Raw genomic sequence first — 19,590 nt, 5'->3', positions numbered from 1 at the left:
ACGAACACAAAGTTCGGTAGCAAATCACACTTACTGTTGCTTTCTTTGAAGTTAAAATATACAGAAGAAAGGAGAAGAACTCAGAAAATTCGTATGGAAATTCTGAGCAGAATAGTCTTGTATTTATAGCCAAAGTTTGGCTGAAATCTGAAGAGGTGCAACTCTTCAGAATGGTTGTTTATGCAAAACGGCCACAAATGTCATAACATAAATGGCTATTTAATCAACAATAAAGAGGGAAAATTGAAGAGGGTAATTTAATTTTCAGTTACACAACTAAAAAACGGATTGTATTTAATATTAATATTTATTTCAATATTAATATTCTGTTATTAAAAAAATATTTAATAACATTTCTGTTAATATTTTATTAATCAATCAATCGATCATTTGACCAAATCCGAATCTGAATCTGAATCCAAAGCCGAAGCCGAGCCGAGTGAGCGACGACGACGACGGCGCGAGGCTTGCCTTCTTCTCAACTCTTTAAGAGCTAGAAGAAGAGCAATTGCTTATATACCCATAAAAAAACTCTTCCTCTTCTAATATGGGACAATGTTCCTTTGCCAATGGGAGAAACTTAAAATTTCACTTAAAATTTTCATTTCCTTCTATTTCCCTCCATTTCTCATTCACCCTCTTTTAAGCCTCATTAATGCTTAAAAAATCCCAACAATCCCCCACATGAATGGGGAATGGCTATATTATGGAAATATGCATGGAAAAACTGTGTGATTCACAAGCAAGGATTAATTGCATCTGGATAAGTAGGTTTCCCTTTGAACTTTCCGTAGTGAACTTATGTCGGATATACTCGGTCAATCAGTAGATTTGATATCTTTGAACCGTCGAACTTTGGTGTATACCTAGACAACCAAAAGTCACACAACCAACCCTTAACCGTCTTTGGTTCTCATTGTTGTGTTCGTTTCAGCCATGAACACCACCTGGTTTTATAAGTGCATAGAGAACTGGCCTTACAAAGTTCTCCTTGAAGCAGCTAACACTTCACACTTACATAGGTGATTCCTAAATGTGTCATCCAGTAGATATACTATTTGATATACCCCGTATCAAATTTAGAAATCATTAAAAAGCCTTAATGTTTTATCCTTGGTAGTTGAACATTGTCTCATCACGAGAATGGACCAAAAGTTTAGTTGACAATGTTGAACCGTCATTAATGACTTTATTTGATCTCCTTGAACCTAGATCTTGGGATCTCCAGTCTTCTAGGTAGAGTTACCGCCACTATGACTTGTTCTCGGCCATAGTTCCATTCCCCTTGATGATTTCTCAACTACCTCTCTAGTTAGGCCTTTCATAAGTGGATCCGACACATTATCACTTGACTTTACATAATCAATCGTGATAATTCCTCTAGAGAGTAATTGCCTAACGATTTTATGTCTTCGTCGTATATGACGAGATTTACCGTTATACATAACGCTCCCAGACCTTCCAATTGCTATCGCAATGTATGCATATTGGTGCCAATGGTTTGGGCCAAAATGGAATATCTTCCAAGAAATTCCAGAGCCATTCAGCTTCTTCATCGGCTTTATCTAAGGCTATGAATTTAGCCTCCATTGTAGAGCGGGCAATACAAGTTTGTTTGGACGACTTCTAAGATAACGCTCCTCCATCAATAGTGAATACATATTCACTTGTGGACTTGGAATCAGTTGATCCGGTGATCCAATTTGCATCACAGTATCCCTTAATGACTGTAGGATATTTACTGTAGTGCAAAGCAAAATCCTGGGTATGTTTTAAATATCCCAAAACTCGTTTCATTACCATCCAATAAAATTGACCTGGATTGCTCGTATATCAACTCAATTTACTTATAGCACAAGCTATATCTGGTCGTGTACAATTCATGATGTACATTAAGCATCCCAACACACGATCATAATCCAATTGTGATATGCTTTGGCCTTTATTCTTTGCTAATGCAAGATTCACGTCAATTGGAGTCATTGCAACTTTAAAGCCCAAGTGCTTGAATTTTTCAAGTACTGTCTTAATATAATGAGATTATGACAATGACAGACCTTGAGAAGTCTTATGGATCTTAATTGCCAGAATTAAATCAGCAACTCCCAAGTCTTTCATATCAAACTTGCCAGTTAGCATGTGCTTAGTCGCATTTATGTTAGCAATATCATTACTCATTATCAGCATATCATCCACATATAAGCAAACAATGACTATGTGATTTGGAATGTTTTTAATGTACATACATTTATCACATTCATTTATTTTAAAACTATTTGACAACATTGTTTGGTCAAATTTCGCATGCCATTGTTTGGGTGCTTGTTTTAGTCCGTAAAGGGACTTAACAAGTCTACATACCTTCTTTTCTTTACCGGGAACTACAAACCCTTTAGATTGTTCCATGTAAATTTCTTCCTCCAACTCTCCATGTAAGAAGGTTGTCTTAACATCCATTTGATGAATTTCAAGACCATAAACTACAGCTAACGCTACTAATATTCGTATGGACGTAATTCTTGTAATTGAAGAGTATGTATCGAAATAGTCAAGACCTTCTCGTTGTCATACCCTTTGACCACAAGTCTTGCCTTAAATTTGTCAATAGTGTCATCATCTTTCGTTTTCCTCTTAAAGATCCATTTAGAACCCAACGGTTTATTTCCAGGAGGGAGATCAACAAATTCCCATGTATGGTTGTTTAGTATGGATTCTATTTCACTATTAACTGCCTCTTTCCAAAACAATGATTCCGAAGAAGACATAGCTTCTTTAAATGTTTGAGGCGCATTTTCCAATAAGAAAGTCACAAAATCTGGTCCAAATGAAGTAGACGTCCTTTGACGTTTACTACGTCTTGGATCCTCCTGGTTAAGTGTATTTTCTTTTGTTTCTTCCCGAGGTCATTTAGATCCTTCACCAATCAACTCACATTCCTTTTTATACGGATATATATTTTCAAAGAACTCAACATTATCTGATTCTATAACCATATTATTATGAATGTCAGGATTTTCTGATTTATGAACCAGAAATTGATATGCTTTACTATTAGTCGCATATCCTATGAAAACACAATCAACGGCTTTCGGTCCTATTTTTACCCTTTTAGGTTTAGAAACTTGCACTTTTGCCAAACACCCCTACACTTTAAAATAATTCAAGTTGGAGTTCCTTCCTTTCCATTTTTCATATGGAATGGATTGTGTTTTGCTATGGGGTACTCGATTTAGTATTTGGCTAGCCGTAAGAACGGCTTCCCCCCAGAAATTCTGTGGCAAACCAGAACTTATCAATAATACGTTCATCATCTCCTTTAATGAACGATTCTTTCTTTCTGCAATCCCATTGGATTAGGGCGTGTAAGGGGCCGTTATTTGATGAATAATTCCATATTCTAAACATATTTGTTCAAAAGGAGATTCATATTCACCACCCCTATCACTTCTTATCATTTTGATTTTCTTGTTAAGTTGCATTTTAACTTCATTTTTGTATTGCTTGAATGCGTCTATTGCTTCATATTTACTATTAAGTAAGTAAACATAGCAATATCGAGTACTGTCGTCATTAAAAGTTATGAAATACTTCTTTCCACTACGAGATGATATTGACTTCATATCGCAAATATCTGTGTGAATTAAGTCTAAAGGATCTGAATTCCTTTCAACTGACTTATAAGGATGTTTAACATACTTAGATTCCACACATATTTGACATTTTAATTTGTTGCATTCAAATTTAGGCAATACTTCAAAATTAATCATTTTTCGTAAGGTTTTATAATTAACATGACTGAAACATATATGTCATAATTCATTTGACTCAAGTAAGTAAGACGAAGCTGAAATTTTATTATTATTTTCAACAACCATTACATTCAGCTTGAAAAGGCCCTCAGTGAGGTAACATTTTCCTACAAACATTTTGTTCTTACTTATTAAAACCTTATCGGAAATAAAAACACATTTAAAACCATTCTTAACAAGAAGTCCAGCAGAGACTAAATTCTTCCTAATCTCGGGAACATGAAGGACGTTGTTCAAAGTCACCACTTTGCCGGAAGTCATTTTGAGAAATATCTTCCCGCATCCTTCAATCTTGGCCTTTGCACCATTTCTCATAGAAAGCATCTCATCGGGTCCAACAGGAGCATAAGTAGCCAAAGCTTCTCTAACAGCACAAACATGGCGAGTGGCTCTAGAATCAATCCACCACTCTTTAGGATTGCCCACCAAGTTGCATTCGGAAAGCATGGCACATAAGTCATCAACATCATCATGTTTTTCAACCATATTTGCTTGACCCTTCTTCTTGTCTTTCTTCGAAGCACGACACTCCGTAGATTTGTGTCCAGCTTTTCCACAGTTGTAGCAATTTCCACTGAACCACTTCTTGCTTGGGTTGTATTTCGGTCCACAAGCCTTATTCCTCTTTTTGTTCTCTTCAACAATATTTGCTCTCATTATTGTTGAGTTTCCACGGCCTCTCTTTTCAGCAGGTTTGTTGTCCTCTTCGATTCTCAACCGAACAATGAGATCTTCAAGGGACATCTCCTTGCGTTTATTTTTCAAGTAGCTTTTGAAGTCCTTCCACAAAGGAGGCAACTTCCCAATCATCGCTCCTACTTGGAATGCTTCATTGATGACAAGATCTTTAATGAAATTTCTGTTAGTAAAAATACTAAGATTACTACTTTCAACATCAGTATTAATTTGATTTATACCTTCAGCAAGGAGATCGTGAATAATCACTTGCAATTCCCGGACTTGGATAATAACAAACTTGCTATCTACCATTTTGTAGTCCAAAAACTTTGCAGCAACGAACTTCTTCAACCCGGCATCTTCGATTTTGTATTTCTTTTCAAGCGCAATCCACAATTCTTTTGACGTTTCCACGCCACTGTAGACGTTATACAAAGTATCCTCCAACCCGCTTAGAATATAATTCTTGCACAAAAAATCTGAATGCTTCCACGCCTCAATCACGAGAAAGCGTTCAGTTTCTGGAGTTTCATCGGACAACACAGGAACATCTTCCTTGATGAACTTCTGGAGACTTAGAATGGTCAAATAGAAGAACATCTTTTGCTGTTAGCGCTTGAAATCAATCCCGAAAAATTTTTCGGGTTTCTCCGCCGGTGCCAATGCTGTCGGTGTTGTTCGGCTCATTGAAGCATTGGCAGTCACCATTGGAACAACTTGGTTCACATTATCTTAGTCATTTTATGTAAAAAAAAAAAACACAAACGTTAAAATCACGTAGATTTTAATCTCCAATAAAGTACAAAACCACAAAGGTTTTACTCTCCAGAAACAGTGAGTACAAATACAAAAAATATATTAAATTCCTTAAGCTTGCTAGCAATCTGTATTTGTAAAACAATTCTGGAGAAAATAAAATAACATAAACAGAAATGTAAACGAAATAACAAAAATCAATTCGAGCCCACTGAATTCACAGTGTTTCCTTAAGGAATTTAATCCCATCCTAGTACCCAAGGTTATGGATTATTTCCTCCCAAGATAGAACGGATTACACACTGGTGTAGTGGTACTTCAAACCCAGTGTTTCAGTGAACACAAAGTTCGGTAGCAAATCACATTTATTGTTGCTTTCTTTGAAGTTACAATATGCAGAAGAAAGGAGAAGAACTCAAAAAATTCGTATGGAAATTCTGAGGGTTGTTTATGCAAAACGGCCACAGCATAAATACCATAACATAAATGGCTATTTAATCAATAATAAAGAGGGAAAATTGAAGAGGATCATTTGACCAAAGCCGAAGTCGAGCGAGCGACGACGATAGCGCGAGGCTTGCCTTCTTCTCAACTCTTTAAGAGCTAGAAGAAGAGCAATTGCTTATATACTCATAAAAAACCTCTTCCTCTTCTAATATGGGAAAATGTCCCTTTGCCAAGGGGGGAAACTTAAAATTTTCATTTCCCTTCATTTCTCATTCACCCTCTTTTAAGCCTCATTAATGCTTAAAAAATCCCAACATTTTCCTTTTTCATAAATGAAAAGCTTAAGAGTATAACATAATGAGAATACCATTGACTTTGCCATAAATTTTAATCTTAAGAATCTTATTACGCTTAATACAACAACAACAACAACCCAGTATAATCCCACTAGTGGGGTCTAGGGAGGGTAGTATGGTAGAAAGGTTGTTTCCAAATAGACCATCGGCATCCTTCCCTCCAAGAACTCCCCACCTTGCTCTTGGGGTGACTCGAACTCACAACATATTGGTTGAAAGTGGAGGTTACTTACCATCGGAGCAACTCCTCTTGAATAGAAACATGAAATAGTGAAAACTGAAAATAGGCGAAAAATAGTTAAAGAGGTGCATATATGAAACCGCAATTCACATCTTCCCGTTAAAGTAAGAAAAACCCTCCTTCAATATTCCGACAATAATTAATAGAGAATCTAGAATCTAGAACCTAACAAAATAAGTAATCCATAAGTGACATGATTTTTTATTTACGTACATTAGAAAAAAGATAATACTAGTTGGAGAATTTTAAAGTTCGACTCAGAATGAGAACTTACAGTTGAAATATTAGTCACTTACACGAGGAGGCGAAATTCTACTTTGAAATTTATTTGTTTTAAACCCAAAATTTAACTATTGAACAAAGCCCTCATTGACAAACACTGATAATTCACCTCAAATTTCATAATTTTAGATATTGAAAAAGTGCGTGAATATAATCTCAATGCCATCATCCGATATATGGATAATATTGTACACTTGACTTATCACCTTTTATCTCCATGAGAAAATGAAATAGCTGTTCATACAGGAGCTGTAATGAGAAGATAGGGAATCCAATTTTAATGTTTGCCAAATCAATGTCTTTTCCTGTCCTGCTCGCTAAATCAAACACAGTAAAAACTCAACATATGTGACATTAATTGCCTTTACTTGGTGAGTACTTGGAAGAACGACATACGGTAGGCTTATATTTTAGAAACTTGTCTAACTCTTGTTTGCTATAGCTGTAAATTTGTTTTGCAAAGTCTGTAATATGCACATAGGGTCTATTTGATATGAAAGAAAGTGATTTTTTTACTTATTTTCCGATGTTTGGGAAAATGTTTCTTAGAAAATAAGTGATTTTCTTACTTATTTTTCGGTGTTTGGTTAGACAACTGAAAATATTTTTGAAAAATATATGAGCAAACACTATATGAGACGAAATGGGTAAGGGCAGGAGGGGTGGTAGGTCGGGATCTATGGTTCGAAATGGCAGTGGCGATGTTAGGGGGAGGAGGGAGGAGTGGGTGGGGTGGGGGAGGGGGAGGGGGGTTAATGGTGTGGTATAGGCCGGGAAGATTGAAAAAGAGTTATGGCAAATGTTTTCCCTCCTTTTGATAGGGAAGTCATTTTCCTCCAAGGAAAATGAAATAAGTTCACGAGAAAAATATTTTTCAAAATATTTTTGCCAACCAAAAGTGAAAAAATTGAAAACACTTCCAGAAAATATTATCGAAGGGGAGCCTTGGCGTTACTGGTAAAGTTGTTGCAATGTGACCCGAAGGTCATGGTTCGAGCCATGGAAACAGCCTCTTGCAAAAATGCAGGGTAAGGTTACGTACAATAGACCCTTGTGGTCTGGCCCTTCCCCGAACCCCGCGCACAACGAGAACTTAGTGCACCGGGTTGCCTTTCCAGAAAATATTTTCCTTTATACCAAACACACCCTTAATATAACCTTTTTATGGTTATTGTAATAATGTTCCTCTGCAGATTCTATCCTCGGACTAAATGAACTACCGAGGACAGCACAAACTCACAAAGTAAACTAACAGCAGACTGATAAACAGGAAGAGCGTGGGAGGATGAAATGAAGTAACTACTGCTGATAACTGCCAAGAGAGTACGCAGAAGAATACATTTCCGCTCACTACAGCTTGCTCGCACAAAGGATGAAAAATGACTAATTATGCTCTAAAGAAACCTCGGTTCAGGTGCGTGTTACATCACCATTGCAAAGAACTGGTGAAGGACAAGTAGGTGATACAATATCATCAATCGGCCTTGGAGTTGATGATGCAGAACAAGGTCTAGGTGAGAGGTTAGTCAGTTCCAAGGCCTGCTGCCTTAGTTCAGCAGGGTAGTCAGCAATGCAGCCAATTCTTGGACCAGCACCCGTTGACCATGCCAGGGAGAGTTGATGACCCAGTTGATACGACTTTGCAGACTTCTTTGAGTTGATCCTTTGCAGTATTGCAGTCGTTGGCACCTCTGCTCTTGGGCTCTCAAGACCACCCGAGAGTGTTCTCTTATAGCTACTTGTCTCTTGAGCTCGCGGACTTCTCATTAATTCCGAGGAAAGGTCCTTTTCCTCTTCCATCGGATCATCAACTTGAAGAGGGGAATATGATACAGTTGAAAGTTCAGACACAGAGTGACTCTCATATGACTGTCCCTCTACATTGCTCTCATCGTCTTCTTTTACCTTTCTTATCTGATTTAATTGAAAAATGATAAGGATTAACTGATGTTAGAACCAAATACTTAATCAAAACCATTCGTAAGTAAAATCATATGCAGAGTAGATAACTATAAGGTAAGGAGAAGCAGCCCTCATACTAAGCATTATCCCACATAAAGGGAAAGCATCCATTAGATTAGATGCAGTAGACAGGAAAGAGGAAAACCCATTATGTTACATTAAATCATTACAATATGATAAGGAAAGAGAAAATGAAACCATCATTACTAAGCATCTCAAAGATGAAATGGAACCAAAGAAATTATATACTATTAGGATGTGCAGAGTTACATGCGGCATTTGAGGGAGTTGAGAATATTATACATGAGATCAAGAGTTCCTTTTTTTTTTAATTTTGCTTTTCCCAAATCAGCTTGTTTGTGCCAAGTAGAGTATTCCCCACTCTCAGTCTAGTGGTGTTAGGCTTGAAGGGACAGGGGACCTAAACCTCACTAATATTGTACTTTCTATTTCTTTGGCATGGCCATTTCCGTTTTATACATTCATTGATGAGATATCAAAAGATCAGATTTTTTGGTGCTGCAAACATTACAGTTAAAAAGTAATTTGAAAGTAGGAAAGACATGAAAATCACTAACCTTAACCTCATCTAGGTTAACTCCATTTTCCTTGAGAAATGATAAAAGGCTGTCAAGACTATCATCATTTGGCCTATAATGCCCACTATATGCTGAAATAGACTGAAAAGAATAAAATATTAGAGCACAGCATAGAGCCAAGCTAAATGTTGTGAACAGTAACTGGAGTTTAGCTTTCAAGCTACACGCAGATGATTCAGGTGGCACTACCCATATTCTTTCTTACCTTTTACTTTGCAAATAATACATCTAAGGTTTTGAAAACAAATATGGAATACAAAAGGGAAGGCAATCTTCTCTTCATATAGCTTCTAATTCTATATGCAATTATGGTTTCACAATCTAAATAAATTTCGCCAAAGGTGGTGTCGCTGAACTTTTAAAGTGTACTAATTTGGAGCAGAATTAGAATTTCAAAGACATAAATATTGTTTCATAAATTTGAGAAGAAATGACTCGTGCATTCTGGCAGCCCTCCATTTAGATCTCATCATAGTTTCATTGTTTGTCAGGACTCAGGCATATGTAATGTAAAGGGAAAAGAACCTTGGCCTGATTGCTTTAGTTTTTGAGATATATCGTGTAACTGTCTAAAGCAACAGTTCAATACAATGATAACAGATATTTACCTTAAGTATCCCATCCGTTACCCCTAGTCTTCCAGCAGCTAAAGTAGCCCCACCAGCAAGAAAGCTGGAATGATGAAATATTCCTCTCTTCTTCTGAAAGGCATTAGAATAACAAACCTTTCGCATTAACAAAAGAAAAACAAACCTTCTTTTTGCAGGATAATCATCAAAAAATCATTTTCGCAGTAACTTTTACAACTCACCTCGCCAGCATAGAGTTTTTTTGAGGTGCTCATTACAAAAATCCATTTTGCCTCCGGCAACCCATTGGTTGTATCAAGATGATTTCCTGTTTGTTTATGCACAATTTTCCCTTCAGCCACTATATATTCATAATGTTCTCTCTCTTGCTGAGAACAGAAAGAAAACGATAAATAATTAGAGCTGCATGCTAATATCAAACAATGCAACTAAGGAAATTATGCAGAATTTACTCCTTCACTTAGTAGACAAAAAGTACACACTGTCCTTTTTCTTAATCAAGGACAAGAACATACTAGAACATGCAATGTAAGTGATATTAGCAGTGTATAATAGAGCAAATCATATGCATAAAGAGAAACCAATCTCAGTGCATTGATATGAGAAGCCATTTGTATATTGATGCTAAACATCGTGATTTGCATTGCAATAAGCAACAAAGATTTTGCACATACTGGTCCAAGATACTTAATACACTGTTTCTGAAGCTTTGATCTTGGACATTCTTTGAGATCAACCTTTTTGCCATCTCCAAGATCCAACCTGCATATTCCAAAAAAATTTAGTCACTCCTTACTATGTCTTACAAGTAACTTCATAAATCATGTTGCATTATCCATTTTGTAAAGCGACTATAGTAAAATGAAAACAGAACTCAGTAACGCACAATGTTCTTAGACTTCATACTGAAGTAGCACAAGATTAGTCAACTGCTGTAAAGTAAATTAACACCTCAATTTCTTGTATATATTATAACTGTACTACATGGAATAAATCAGTAATGTCCAAATACATTTGCACTTATGTTGATTTTTGTCTTATCGACGCGAATGCAAATCAAACAAACAGTTCCACTAATTTTTTAATATTGGTTGCTTATTAGGACTAGTATCTATTTCTGGAATTACTTCTTATTCTCTTTTGTAATTCTTCCCAAAACCTTCTTCGAAAAGGTCTAAAGTCTAAGTTACATGAGCTATATATTGATCTTTTCGTCGAAGAACTACCACATCGCATTATGTAACGAGCAAGGCTGGTCATGAATTCCACAATTAAGAAAAAACACAAAAACAAAAATTTGGAACAATTGCCAAAAAAGAGAACGAGAAAAAGAATTTAGCCCAACCAAAAACCAGAAGCAGTAAAAATAAGCACAACACTGTTCTTTCAACCGAAATTTATTGGATAGAGCTGTCACACAACCCCCACCACCACCACCACCACCCCACCCACCCACCCCCACCCCAAATATTTACCACAATAATATACCTCACAAACTATGTAATGTACCAATTCCAGTATTCAGCTTTCTTACCAATAGAAGAAGGGCTGACCAGCATCAGTTTTACACCACTCCTCATAGTACATATGCAAGCTATGTCCATATCGGTGGCGTGGGTCAATCTCCAGTTACCACAAAACCAAGGTCAGAAAAATACAAATATCAATAATGCAAATTGGGTACAGTCGAACAAAAGCCAAAGTGGGCAATGACTCACAGCCTTAATCCAGTGCTGAAAAGCTAATTTCTGAGCTTTTCCATCTCTGGATAATCCCTTTCCAACCTGGCCAAAATGTAAATGAAATTATATACTCCTACTTGTCTTTGTTTTTGTGAATAATAAGGTGTCAAGCTTCCATCCAATAATATATCCACTTTAATTAATTTACAGGTTTCAGAATTAACCTTTAAAATTCTTTAGCTAAGAAAATTTAGTCAAAAAGTAGAAAACAATTTGGTTTAGTTTGTTTGATATATTCTCCTTTCTCCATTGTCACAAATTTTATTTCCTATAAAGAAAAAAAAAGTTAATTTTGTTATGATAAATATCATATTATGGTGGATGTCTACTCTTCCTCCATGATCTTCATGTCAAATGCTTAATGACATATTCAATGACATATTTTCTATGTTCAATGACATATTCCATGACATATTTTCTTCACTTTTCATGCCTATATAAAGGTCTTGTAATAGATAGGAAAATACACACAATTTGAAGAAGAAAATCTCTTCCTTCTCTCTATCTCCATTTCTTGTTCATGTTTTACTAAATTGCTTTTATTTCCTTGTTCCATATTGCTACTTTGAGTTATATTTCATAACACGTTATCAGCACGAGTCTCTAACCAATTGTATATATATATCTACAAAAAATTTCCTACATCCGGAAAGATTACAATTAGAAGCCATACATATCATCACATGGTTAAATGTAAAGAGAAACTACATATGGTAAGTAATGAAATGTAAGAAGGTATGATTATCTTATAATTGTCATTCCTTTAAAATCTCATATGCACACAACTTCGTACTACACCTGTATTGCATAAGCACATATTAATATTACATCTTTTATATCACATGAATGGAATAAAATGTTCGAAGTTTTATATGTGAAGATCATAGTAGCAGTTAATTGTTGATATGATGCATGTCATGGTAACCAAGGATATTTTATATAAATTGTCTTATGCATATTTATGTGTTAACTATCTTCAATCTGTCTTGCCGCTTTAAACATTTTCTTTTACTTGGATGAATATTTTTTTTCCTTTTGGATTTTTACACTTGCATATAGTACCCAAAAAAAAGGAATAAAAAATAAAATAAAATTGGTCATACTGATTAAAAGCATAAATCATCTTGAAGAAAACAAGAAATACTTCACATCTTTATCTAGGTTGATTAATTACTTCTTTGAAATTTGGAAAACAAACCAGCTATTGAGAAAGTATACTTCATAATTTATGGTCGTATCATTTGAAAGCAAACAATGATTAGTATGACTACTAGAAGAAGTATTTTTGAGTATCCATGACCTACTTGATGCTTGCTACTGACTTACCATTTTTAAGTATTTTATCTGAATGATGCACAACCTACAACTGGTAAGTTGTTACCTATAATGTCACTTTTCAGGTAATATAAATGCTGAATTTATGTATTAGTACTATATATGTGTTGTTACCTATATGGTGTACTTTTGATAAATTTATTCACTAATTGCTTGGTTGAATTGAGTGAAGGAAAGTCATGGCGTTAAATCAAATCCAATAGGTAGGGTATACCCCGAAAACAACAATATTTTGGAGAGAGACTCAATAAATATTATGACAATGATTTTATGATCCTTTTAAACTCTAATAGAATTTAGAAGAAATATTCTGACTACAAACGATTGTATTTCATATAAATGCTACAAATAATTAATAAAGCTTTACACTGATTTGAGATTTGTACACTTATTTAAGAAAACAAATTTGATTTGCTAAGTTGCAAATTAGTTGTGTATAACTTTCTTGGCATGTGATTGAAATTAAGGCTTGAGAATGAATCTCAATATTGTTTAGCCTATTATGCCATTGATTGAGGGTAAGACATCGGGATCAAGTCCTGATGCTCCATAATGATAAGAGTTGGGTTTGAGTCCCAATTTATTATGGCCTAACATGCCTTTATATTGGTAAGACATTGGGTTTGAGTCCCAATGTACCATATTGATGATATAATGATGACTAAAGAAAAATAATATATTTTTCATGAAAAGGCATGAAAATTGTCCCACTTGATTTGCTCCATTCTTGAAGTGAATGTGATAGCAGTGCATAATAAGTTTCAATGAAGACAAGTGGTTGAACAATGAACGTGGGCGTTCCAAATATCAAAATAATAATAATCATCACTATGATTATAAAAGGAGAACAATAAGAGTTCTCAAAATAGTCCTTCAAAATGTGAAGGCAATGCTTACCATCAAATTGGTATGAAAATAATAAAGCACATCGTTGATTATGATTCATTCCTTGAAGAGAATGTGACTTGTGATAAGCATTGAGAATGCAAACTCATTCCTAAAGTTGAATGTGGCAATATATGATAAAAGCAATGAATAAAGACATGCATTTCATAATTATATGAATACCACACAACTCACCTCTAAGAGAGGTTTGAGTAAAATAAAGAGAATAAATATTATTGTGTGGTTACATGAATATGTCATTGGTCGCGTACATGTGATACGCCGAATATTATTTTGTCATGCCTTATAAAAGTTATTAAAGGCAAAATTAAAGCAAGAAATGATTTTGCTTATGATAATTTTGACCATGACAATTTATTATGATATAATTTTATTTGTGAAGGAGACATTTACCATATGAATGGTATGATAAAAGATCTTGTCGTACAAAAGTTGTTAAGAACTCCGAAAAAACTAATTTGTTACTACCAGTATGAATAAACTTATTCATGACATTGATATTGTAAAGTCTCAAAAGAAACTTTTTGAGTTTCAAATATATAAGTCAAAGTGATTGGCATATTGAGACTATAAATGAAAGGAAGATTGAATATCTTCATATTTCTATAATAATACCGGGTAAATATGAAAGGTTACCCGATCTTCTTTCTATTTGTACTACACAAATATAAGCATGATGCTGGAATCATATGCCACAAGTAAACTAGAGGTTTACTAAAATAAATATTAATTGGCATGACCGGTTGACCATCTCGGTTCAATTATGATGCGAAAAATTAATTAAGAATTACATTGACATATATTGAAGAATAGAAAATTCTTCAAGAATTCTTTTGTGCTGCTTATTCTCATGATATACTAGTTAAAGGTTGAGATTGAATCCCTTGATTTCTGGAAGGAATAAAAGGTGATATATATGGGCCCAGTCACCTGCCATGTGGACCGTTTACTATTATATGATTTTAATAGATGCATCTATTTTATGGTCACATGTGCATTTGTTATCAACTTGCAGTTTGGTTTTTGCAAGATTGCTTGCTCAAATTATTAGAGCACAATTCCAGAATATAAATTATGATGATTTATCTTGATAATACTGGTTTAAATCCAAGTTGGTTTAGCGGAAATTGTATGCCTCCAATTATAGCTAAATCATTGGTTATGAGAACAAAACTCTCAAAAATGAAATTTGGTATGAGATGTATTATTTAATATACACCAGCACTTGTACGCATCTAGCCAAGTTATGAAAATTTCTCCCTATCACAATCGGTTCAGGGTCAGGAACCAAATCATTTCTATATAGAAATATGAATGTGCTATATGATTTAATTATGCCACCACAATGCACAAAGATGGGTTCCCAAAGAAGGTTGGGAAATGTGTTGGTGATCCCAACATTAGGAGGAGAAAATGGATAGTTGAGAAAGTGATACGTGAAATGAATTATTATGAATACATATAGATCCTCGTACAAGAAAATATGAACTTGAAGTTCAAGTGATAATTAATTTATAAATTATTGCCAGACGCATTTGCTGACCAAAGCAAAATGTCATATTTCAGCTGTTAATGCTCCAACTAGAATAAAGTCCATGAGGGACAGAGTCTATGGCATGCATGAAGCGTAACAGACCAATCGGTTCCAAAAATAAAACTCCTTGAAGAAGGAGAGGGGCAAAATGGTCATAATAAGGAGGCAAGTGCTCTAGAAGAGCACCACGACATAACACTTCGTAAGACCTCATGTGAGAGGCTCAGGTACCTGAAAATAATGAGATAAAGAGATCTCAATAAGTTATGTCTTTATTGTGTAATAATTGAACCGATATAAAATGATCGTCGACGATATTGTTAACATAATGTAGCGCTCAATATTATTAATATTGACGAGGATCTTGAGCTCAAATCTGTCATGAAATTTGGACAGATAAATGATTGACCAAATGAAAAATACGCAATGAAAATTGATTTCACATGAAAAATATGAAGTTGGACGGATAGTCCCAACACCTGAAAGTATAAATCCAGTGGAGGTATAAATGTGTTCTTGTGCAAAAGGTTCATGTCGATAGACATAAAGACGACTTGTGACACAAGAAAATTAGTAAATATCCTCACATTGATTATATGGAGACATGTTCTCTTATGGTGGATATAATTATTTCAGGTTTTAATCTGGCAATACATGAAAACTTGATATGCGTATAATGGAAATCATTGAAGGATTAAAATTGTTCTAAAGCATATTAATGTTTCCAAGAAATCTATTAAATAAAGCTTCAAAAATCCTTATACGGATTGAAACAATCAAGGCGCATGTGGTATAATCACTTGTGTGAGTACCTATTAAAAAAAGGGTACAAGAATGATTCAATTTGTCCTTGTATCTTTATAAAAAGATCTGGATTTGAATTTGTTATAATCTTTGTGTATGTTGATTCAAATATCATTACAACTCTCAGGCAGCTTCCTAAAGCAGTAAACTGTTTAAAGAAAGAATTTGAAATGAAAGATCTTGGAAAGACAAAATTTTGTCTTGGTCTACAAATTGAGTGTATGAAAGATGAAATTTTTATCAATCAATCAGCATACACTGAAAAGATTTTAAAGCGATTTTATATGGATAAAGCACATCCATTTAGTACCCCGATGGTTGTGAGATCACTCGATATAAATAAAGATCCATTCCGACCTCATGAAAATAATGAAGAACTTGTTGGTCTTGAAGTACCATATCTTAGTGCAATTGATGCACTAATGTATCTTGCTAACACTAAAAGGCATGACATAACATTTTCAATTAATGTCTTAATAAGATATAGCTCTGCTCCTACAAGGAGACATTGGAGTGAAATCGAACACATATTATATTATCTAAAAGGGACTACCAATGTGGGCTTATTTTGTGGCAATGATTGCAATCCTGATCTTGTTGGTTATGCCGATGTAGAGTATTTATCTGACACACACAAGGCTTGATCTCAAATATGCTATGTGTTTACATGTGGAGGCACTGTCATATCTTGGCGATCGACTAAGCAATCAATCGTGGCTACTTCTTCTAATCATGCTGAGATAATTTCAATTCATGAAGCAAGTCGAGAATGTATTTGGTTGAGGTCTATAATATATCTTATCCGAGACAAATGTGGTTTGAAGTGTGACAAACTACCCATAATTTTGTATGAAGACAATGCAGCATGCATAGCCCAATTGAAGGGATGATTCATAAAAGGAGATAAGACAAAGCACATTTTACCAAAGTTATTTTCACACATGATCTTCAAAAGAATGATGATATCAATGTGCAACAGATTCATTCAAGTGATAATATGGTTGATTTGTTCACCAAATCTCTACTGACGTCAACCTTCAAGAAACTGGTGTACAAGATTGGGATGCGAAGGCTGAAGGATATGAACTGATGCTCTCATCAGGGGAGTTAATACGCGGTGTACTCTTTTTTCCTTACAAGGTTTTGTCCCACCGGGTTTTCCTTGCAAGGTTTTTAACGAGGCAACCAAAAGGCGTATTTATAAATATGTGTACTCTTTTTCCTTCATTAGGACTTTTTTTCCCATAGGGTTTTTTCCTAATAAGGTTTTAACGAGGCACATTATTTATGGACATCCAAGGGGGAGTGTTATGATAAATATCATGTTATGGTAGATGTCTAATCTTCCTCCATGATCTTCATGTCAAATGTTTAATGACATATTCAATGACATATTTTCTATGTTCAATGACATATTCCATGACATATTGTCTTCACTTTTCATGTCTAGTAATAGATAGGAAAATACACACAATTAAAGAAAAAAATCTCTTCCTTCTCTCTATCTCCATTTCTTGTTCATGTTTTACTAAATTGCTTTTATTTTCTTGTTCCATATTGCTACTTTGAGTTATATTTCATAACAAATTTGATTTTTTTGGGTGTTTCACACTTTCTCTCTTTAAAAAGTTCTCCTATTTTTGGGGTTTGGAGGGGGGAGGGGTTATTGGGGCCTTGGGGGGGGGGGGGGGCTTTGGCTTGTTTTGTTGTGATTCTTTTTGTCGTTATATATTTTCACCCACTCTATAGAAAGAAAAAAAAAATCTTTGGTTTGGTTTTGGTGTGTTTATCTTTTTTTTCTCTTCATAATGTTACTAAATTCTTCTTCTACAACGTAAAGAAAAGCTTATTCATTAGATTTAGAGTGCACTTGGGTTAGCTTAAAAGTTGGTCTACTGTTGTTTGCTTAACACCAAAAGTGTTTTTAAATCCAAACAAGTATAAAATCATAAGTGTGTATTTTTCTTTTCTTTATCTACACTTCCTGTATAGAATCCTTTTTCTTCCAATCTAGCTAGATGATTAAACAAATTATTAAAGCAAATAAATGAAATGACAGTTTAAAATTATTGTTTAATCTAAGTTGACTCTATTCATTTTGGCTCAAACAAACGTTTGTCGTGTTAATTCATGAGCCGTTCATTTATTCAACGATTTTAATTCGTCAACTTGACAGCCTTGCTGGAATGTTACTGATAAACAAAATCTAAGCTATAATGTATATAAAAGTATTACACTAATTGAAATTAAAACTGTGAGGATACCTTGGAAGCATTTAAAGTGATGCGATTCCACCGAGAAGCCGCCGTCTCCGGTGTCGGAAAATTGAAGAAAGAAATTGTACTGTGGTTTAATCGAGCATAATCTATCGCTTGCCACCTTCAAATACATCACCAAAATAAGCACATTAACAACACTAATAACAAGAATAGTGAAATTAATCCTACGTAAAGAGAGAACCAAACCAGAGCTCTTCAGCAACCAAAGCAGAGTCTGCTAACATGCGCCGGGTGCGATAACTCCTGTAAACCTTCTGCACTGTCATAGCCGCTTGCGTCGTCGTCTTATCCACTGGAATCCCACCTCCGACGACGGAGTCAGGCCACTGGCATTTCCGGCCATTATTATCAGCGGACGACGTGTCTAAAATGGAGTTAATAGGAGGAGACGGGGAGTTCATGAGATCAAAACTGGAGAGAGCGTGAGTTTCAACTTCCATTGAAGATATAGGAATTTGAAATGAAGAGAATTTCATTACCTGTGGCCTGTGTCGGAGTAATATATAGTGGCTGTGGTCAAAGTTTCTGCGGGTTTGGCCGGTACGACCGAAGTTATTCGACGCGCTTGTTTATCATATCCATAAACGGGTTTTAATTGATTTTTGACAATCTTAATTTTAGTAATATATCAGCTTTCTTTATTTAACAAGAAAAAAATTAGTAGCTTTTTTTGTTCAAATTTCACCTGCTATTAGCAGACGTATATAAAGGTACCTTGTTTCATTCTATGTGGCGTTGTTTGACCATAATCAAGAAAGTAAAATATATTTTTGAAATTTATAATTTTAAGATGATGCCGTGAGAGTTATACGCTATAAAAATATGTCCTTAAGGGTAAATTAAAAAAAATAAGAAAAATTATTTTTAAATATGAAAATATTATTCTTTTGAAATATATTAACAAAAAAATGAATCATATAAAATAAAATAAAACAGAGAGAATAAGAATTTTGTCCGGAAATAGTAAGTGGTAAAATATTTTGTTCTTTACGATTTATAATTGAATACACGATCGTTTAAAATTAAATAAATTTATAAAAGAATTAATGCCACAGTCCACACAAATACAGTTACGTGTCATCTTTAATGGGACATGTGATGTAATAAATCTTTCAAGGGACATGTGATGAATATCAAGAAAGAATTTTAATGTCATCTTTGAAAGGACATGTGATGTACATAAGTGTTAGCTCTATTGTAGCCTGTTTGGACAAGCTTCTTTTTAGTCAAAAATACTTTTTTTGGTCAGAAGTACTTTTGGCCAAAAATT

The 19,590-nt window shown here is 34.7% G+C and overlaps 1 protein-coding gene across 1 annotated transcript; it reads right to left on the bottom strand.

The window, feature by feature from the left end:
* Positions 1-7,855: 7,855 nt before the first annotated feature.
* LOC107809727 (IQ domain-containing protein IQM3-like) lies at positions 7,856-18,878 on the bottom strand. Its single transcript, XM_075254015.1, has 9 exons — positions 18,507-18,878; positions 18,306-18,420; positions 11,439-11,504; positions 11,255-11,343; positions 10,395-10,482; positions 9,942-10,088; positions 9,739-9,831; positions 9,110-9,211; positions 7,856-8,483 (listed from the first exon to the last, which is right to left on the bottom strand). Exons 1-9 carry the CDS (start codon positions 18,794-18,796, stop codon positions 7,980-7,982), a joined length of 1,494 nt encoding a protein of 497 aa, XP_075110116.1. The 5' UTR covers positions 18,797-18,878; the 3' UTR covers positions 7,856-7,979.
* Between the last annotated feature and the right edge of the window lie 712 nt (positions 18,879-19,590).

The sequence above is a fragment of the Nicotiana tabacum genome, chromosome 5, assembly GCF_000715075.1.
Source record: "Nicotiana tabacum cultivar K326 chromosome 5, ASM71507v2, whole genome shotgun sequence".
In the NCBI taxonomy this organism is placed as follows: domain Eukaryota; kingdom Viridiplantae; phylum Streptophyta; class Magnoliopsida; order Solanales; family Solanaceae; genus Nicotiana; species Nicotiana tabacum.
Note: the sequence above shows the minus strand (reverse complement) of the source record. Positions and strands in the feature narration are given on the sequence as shown.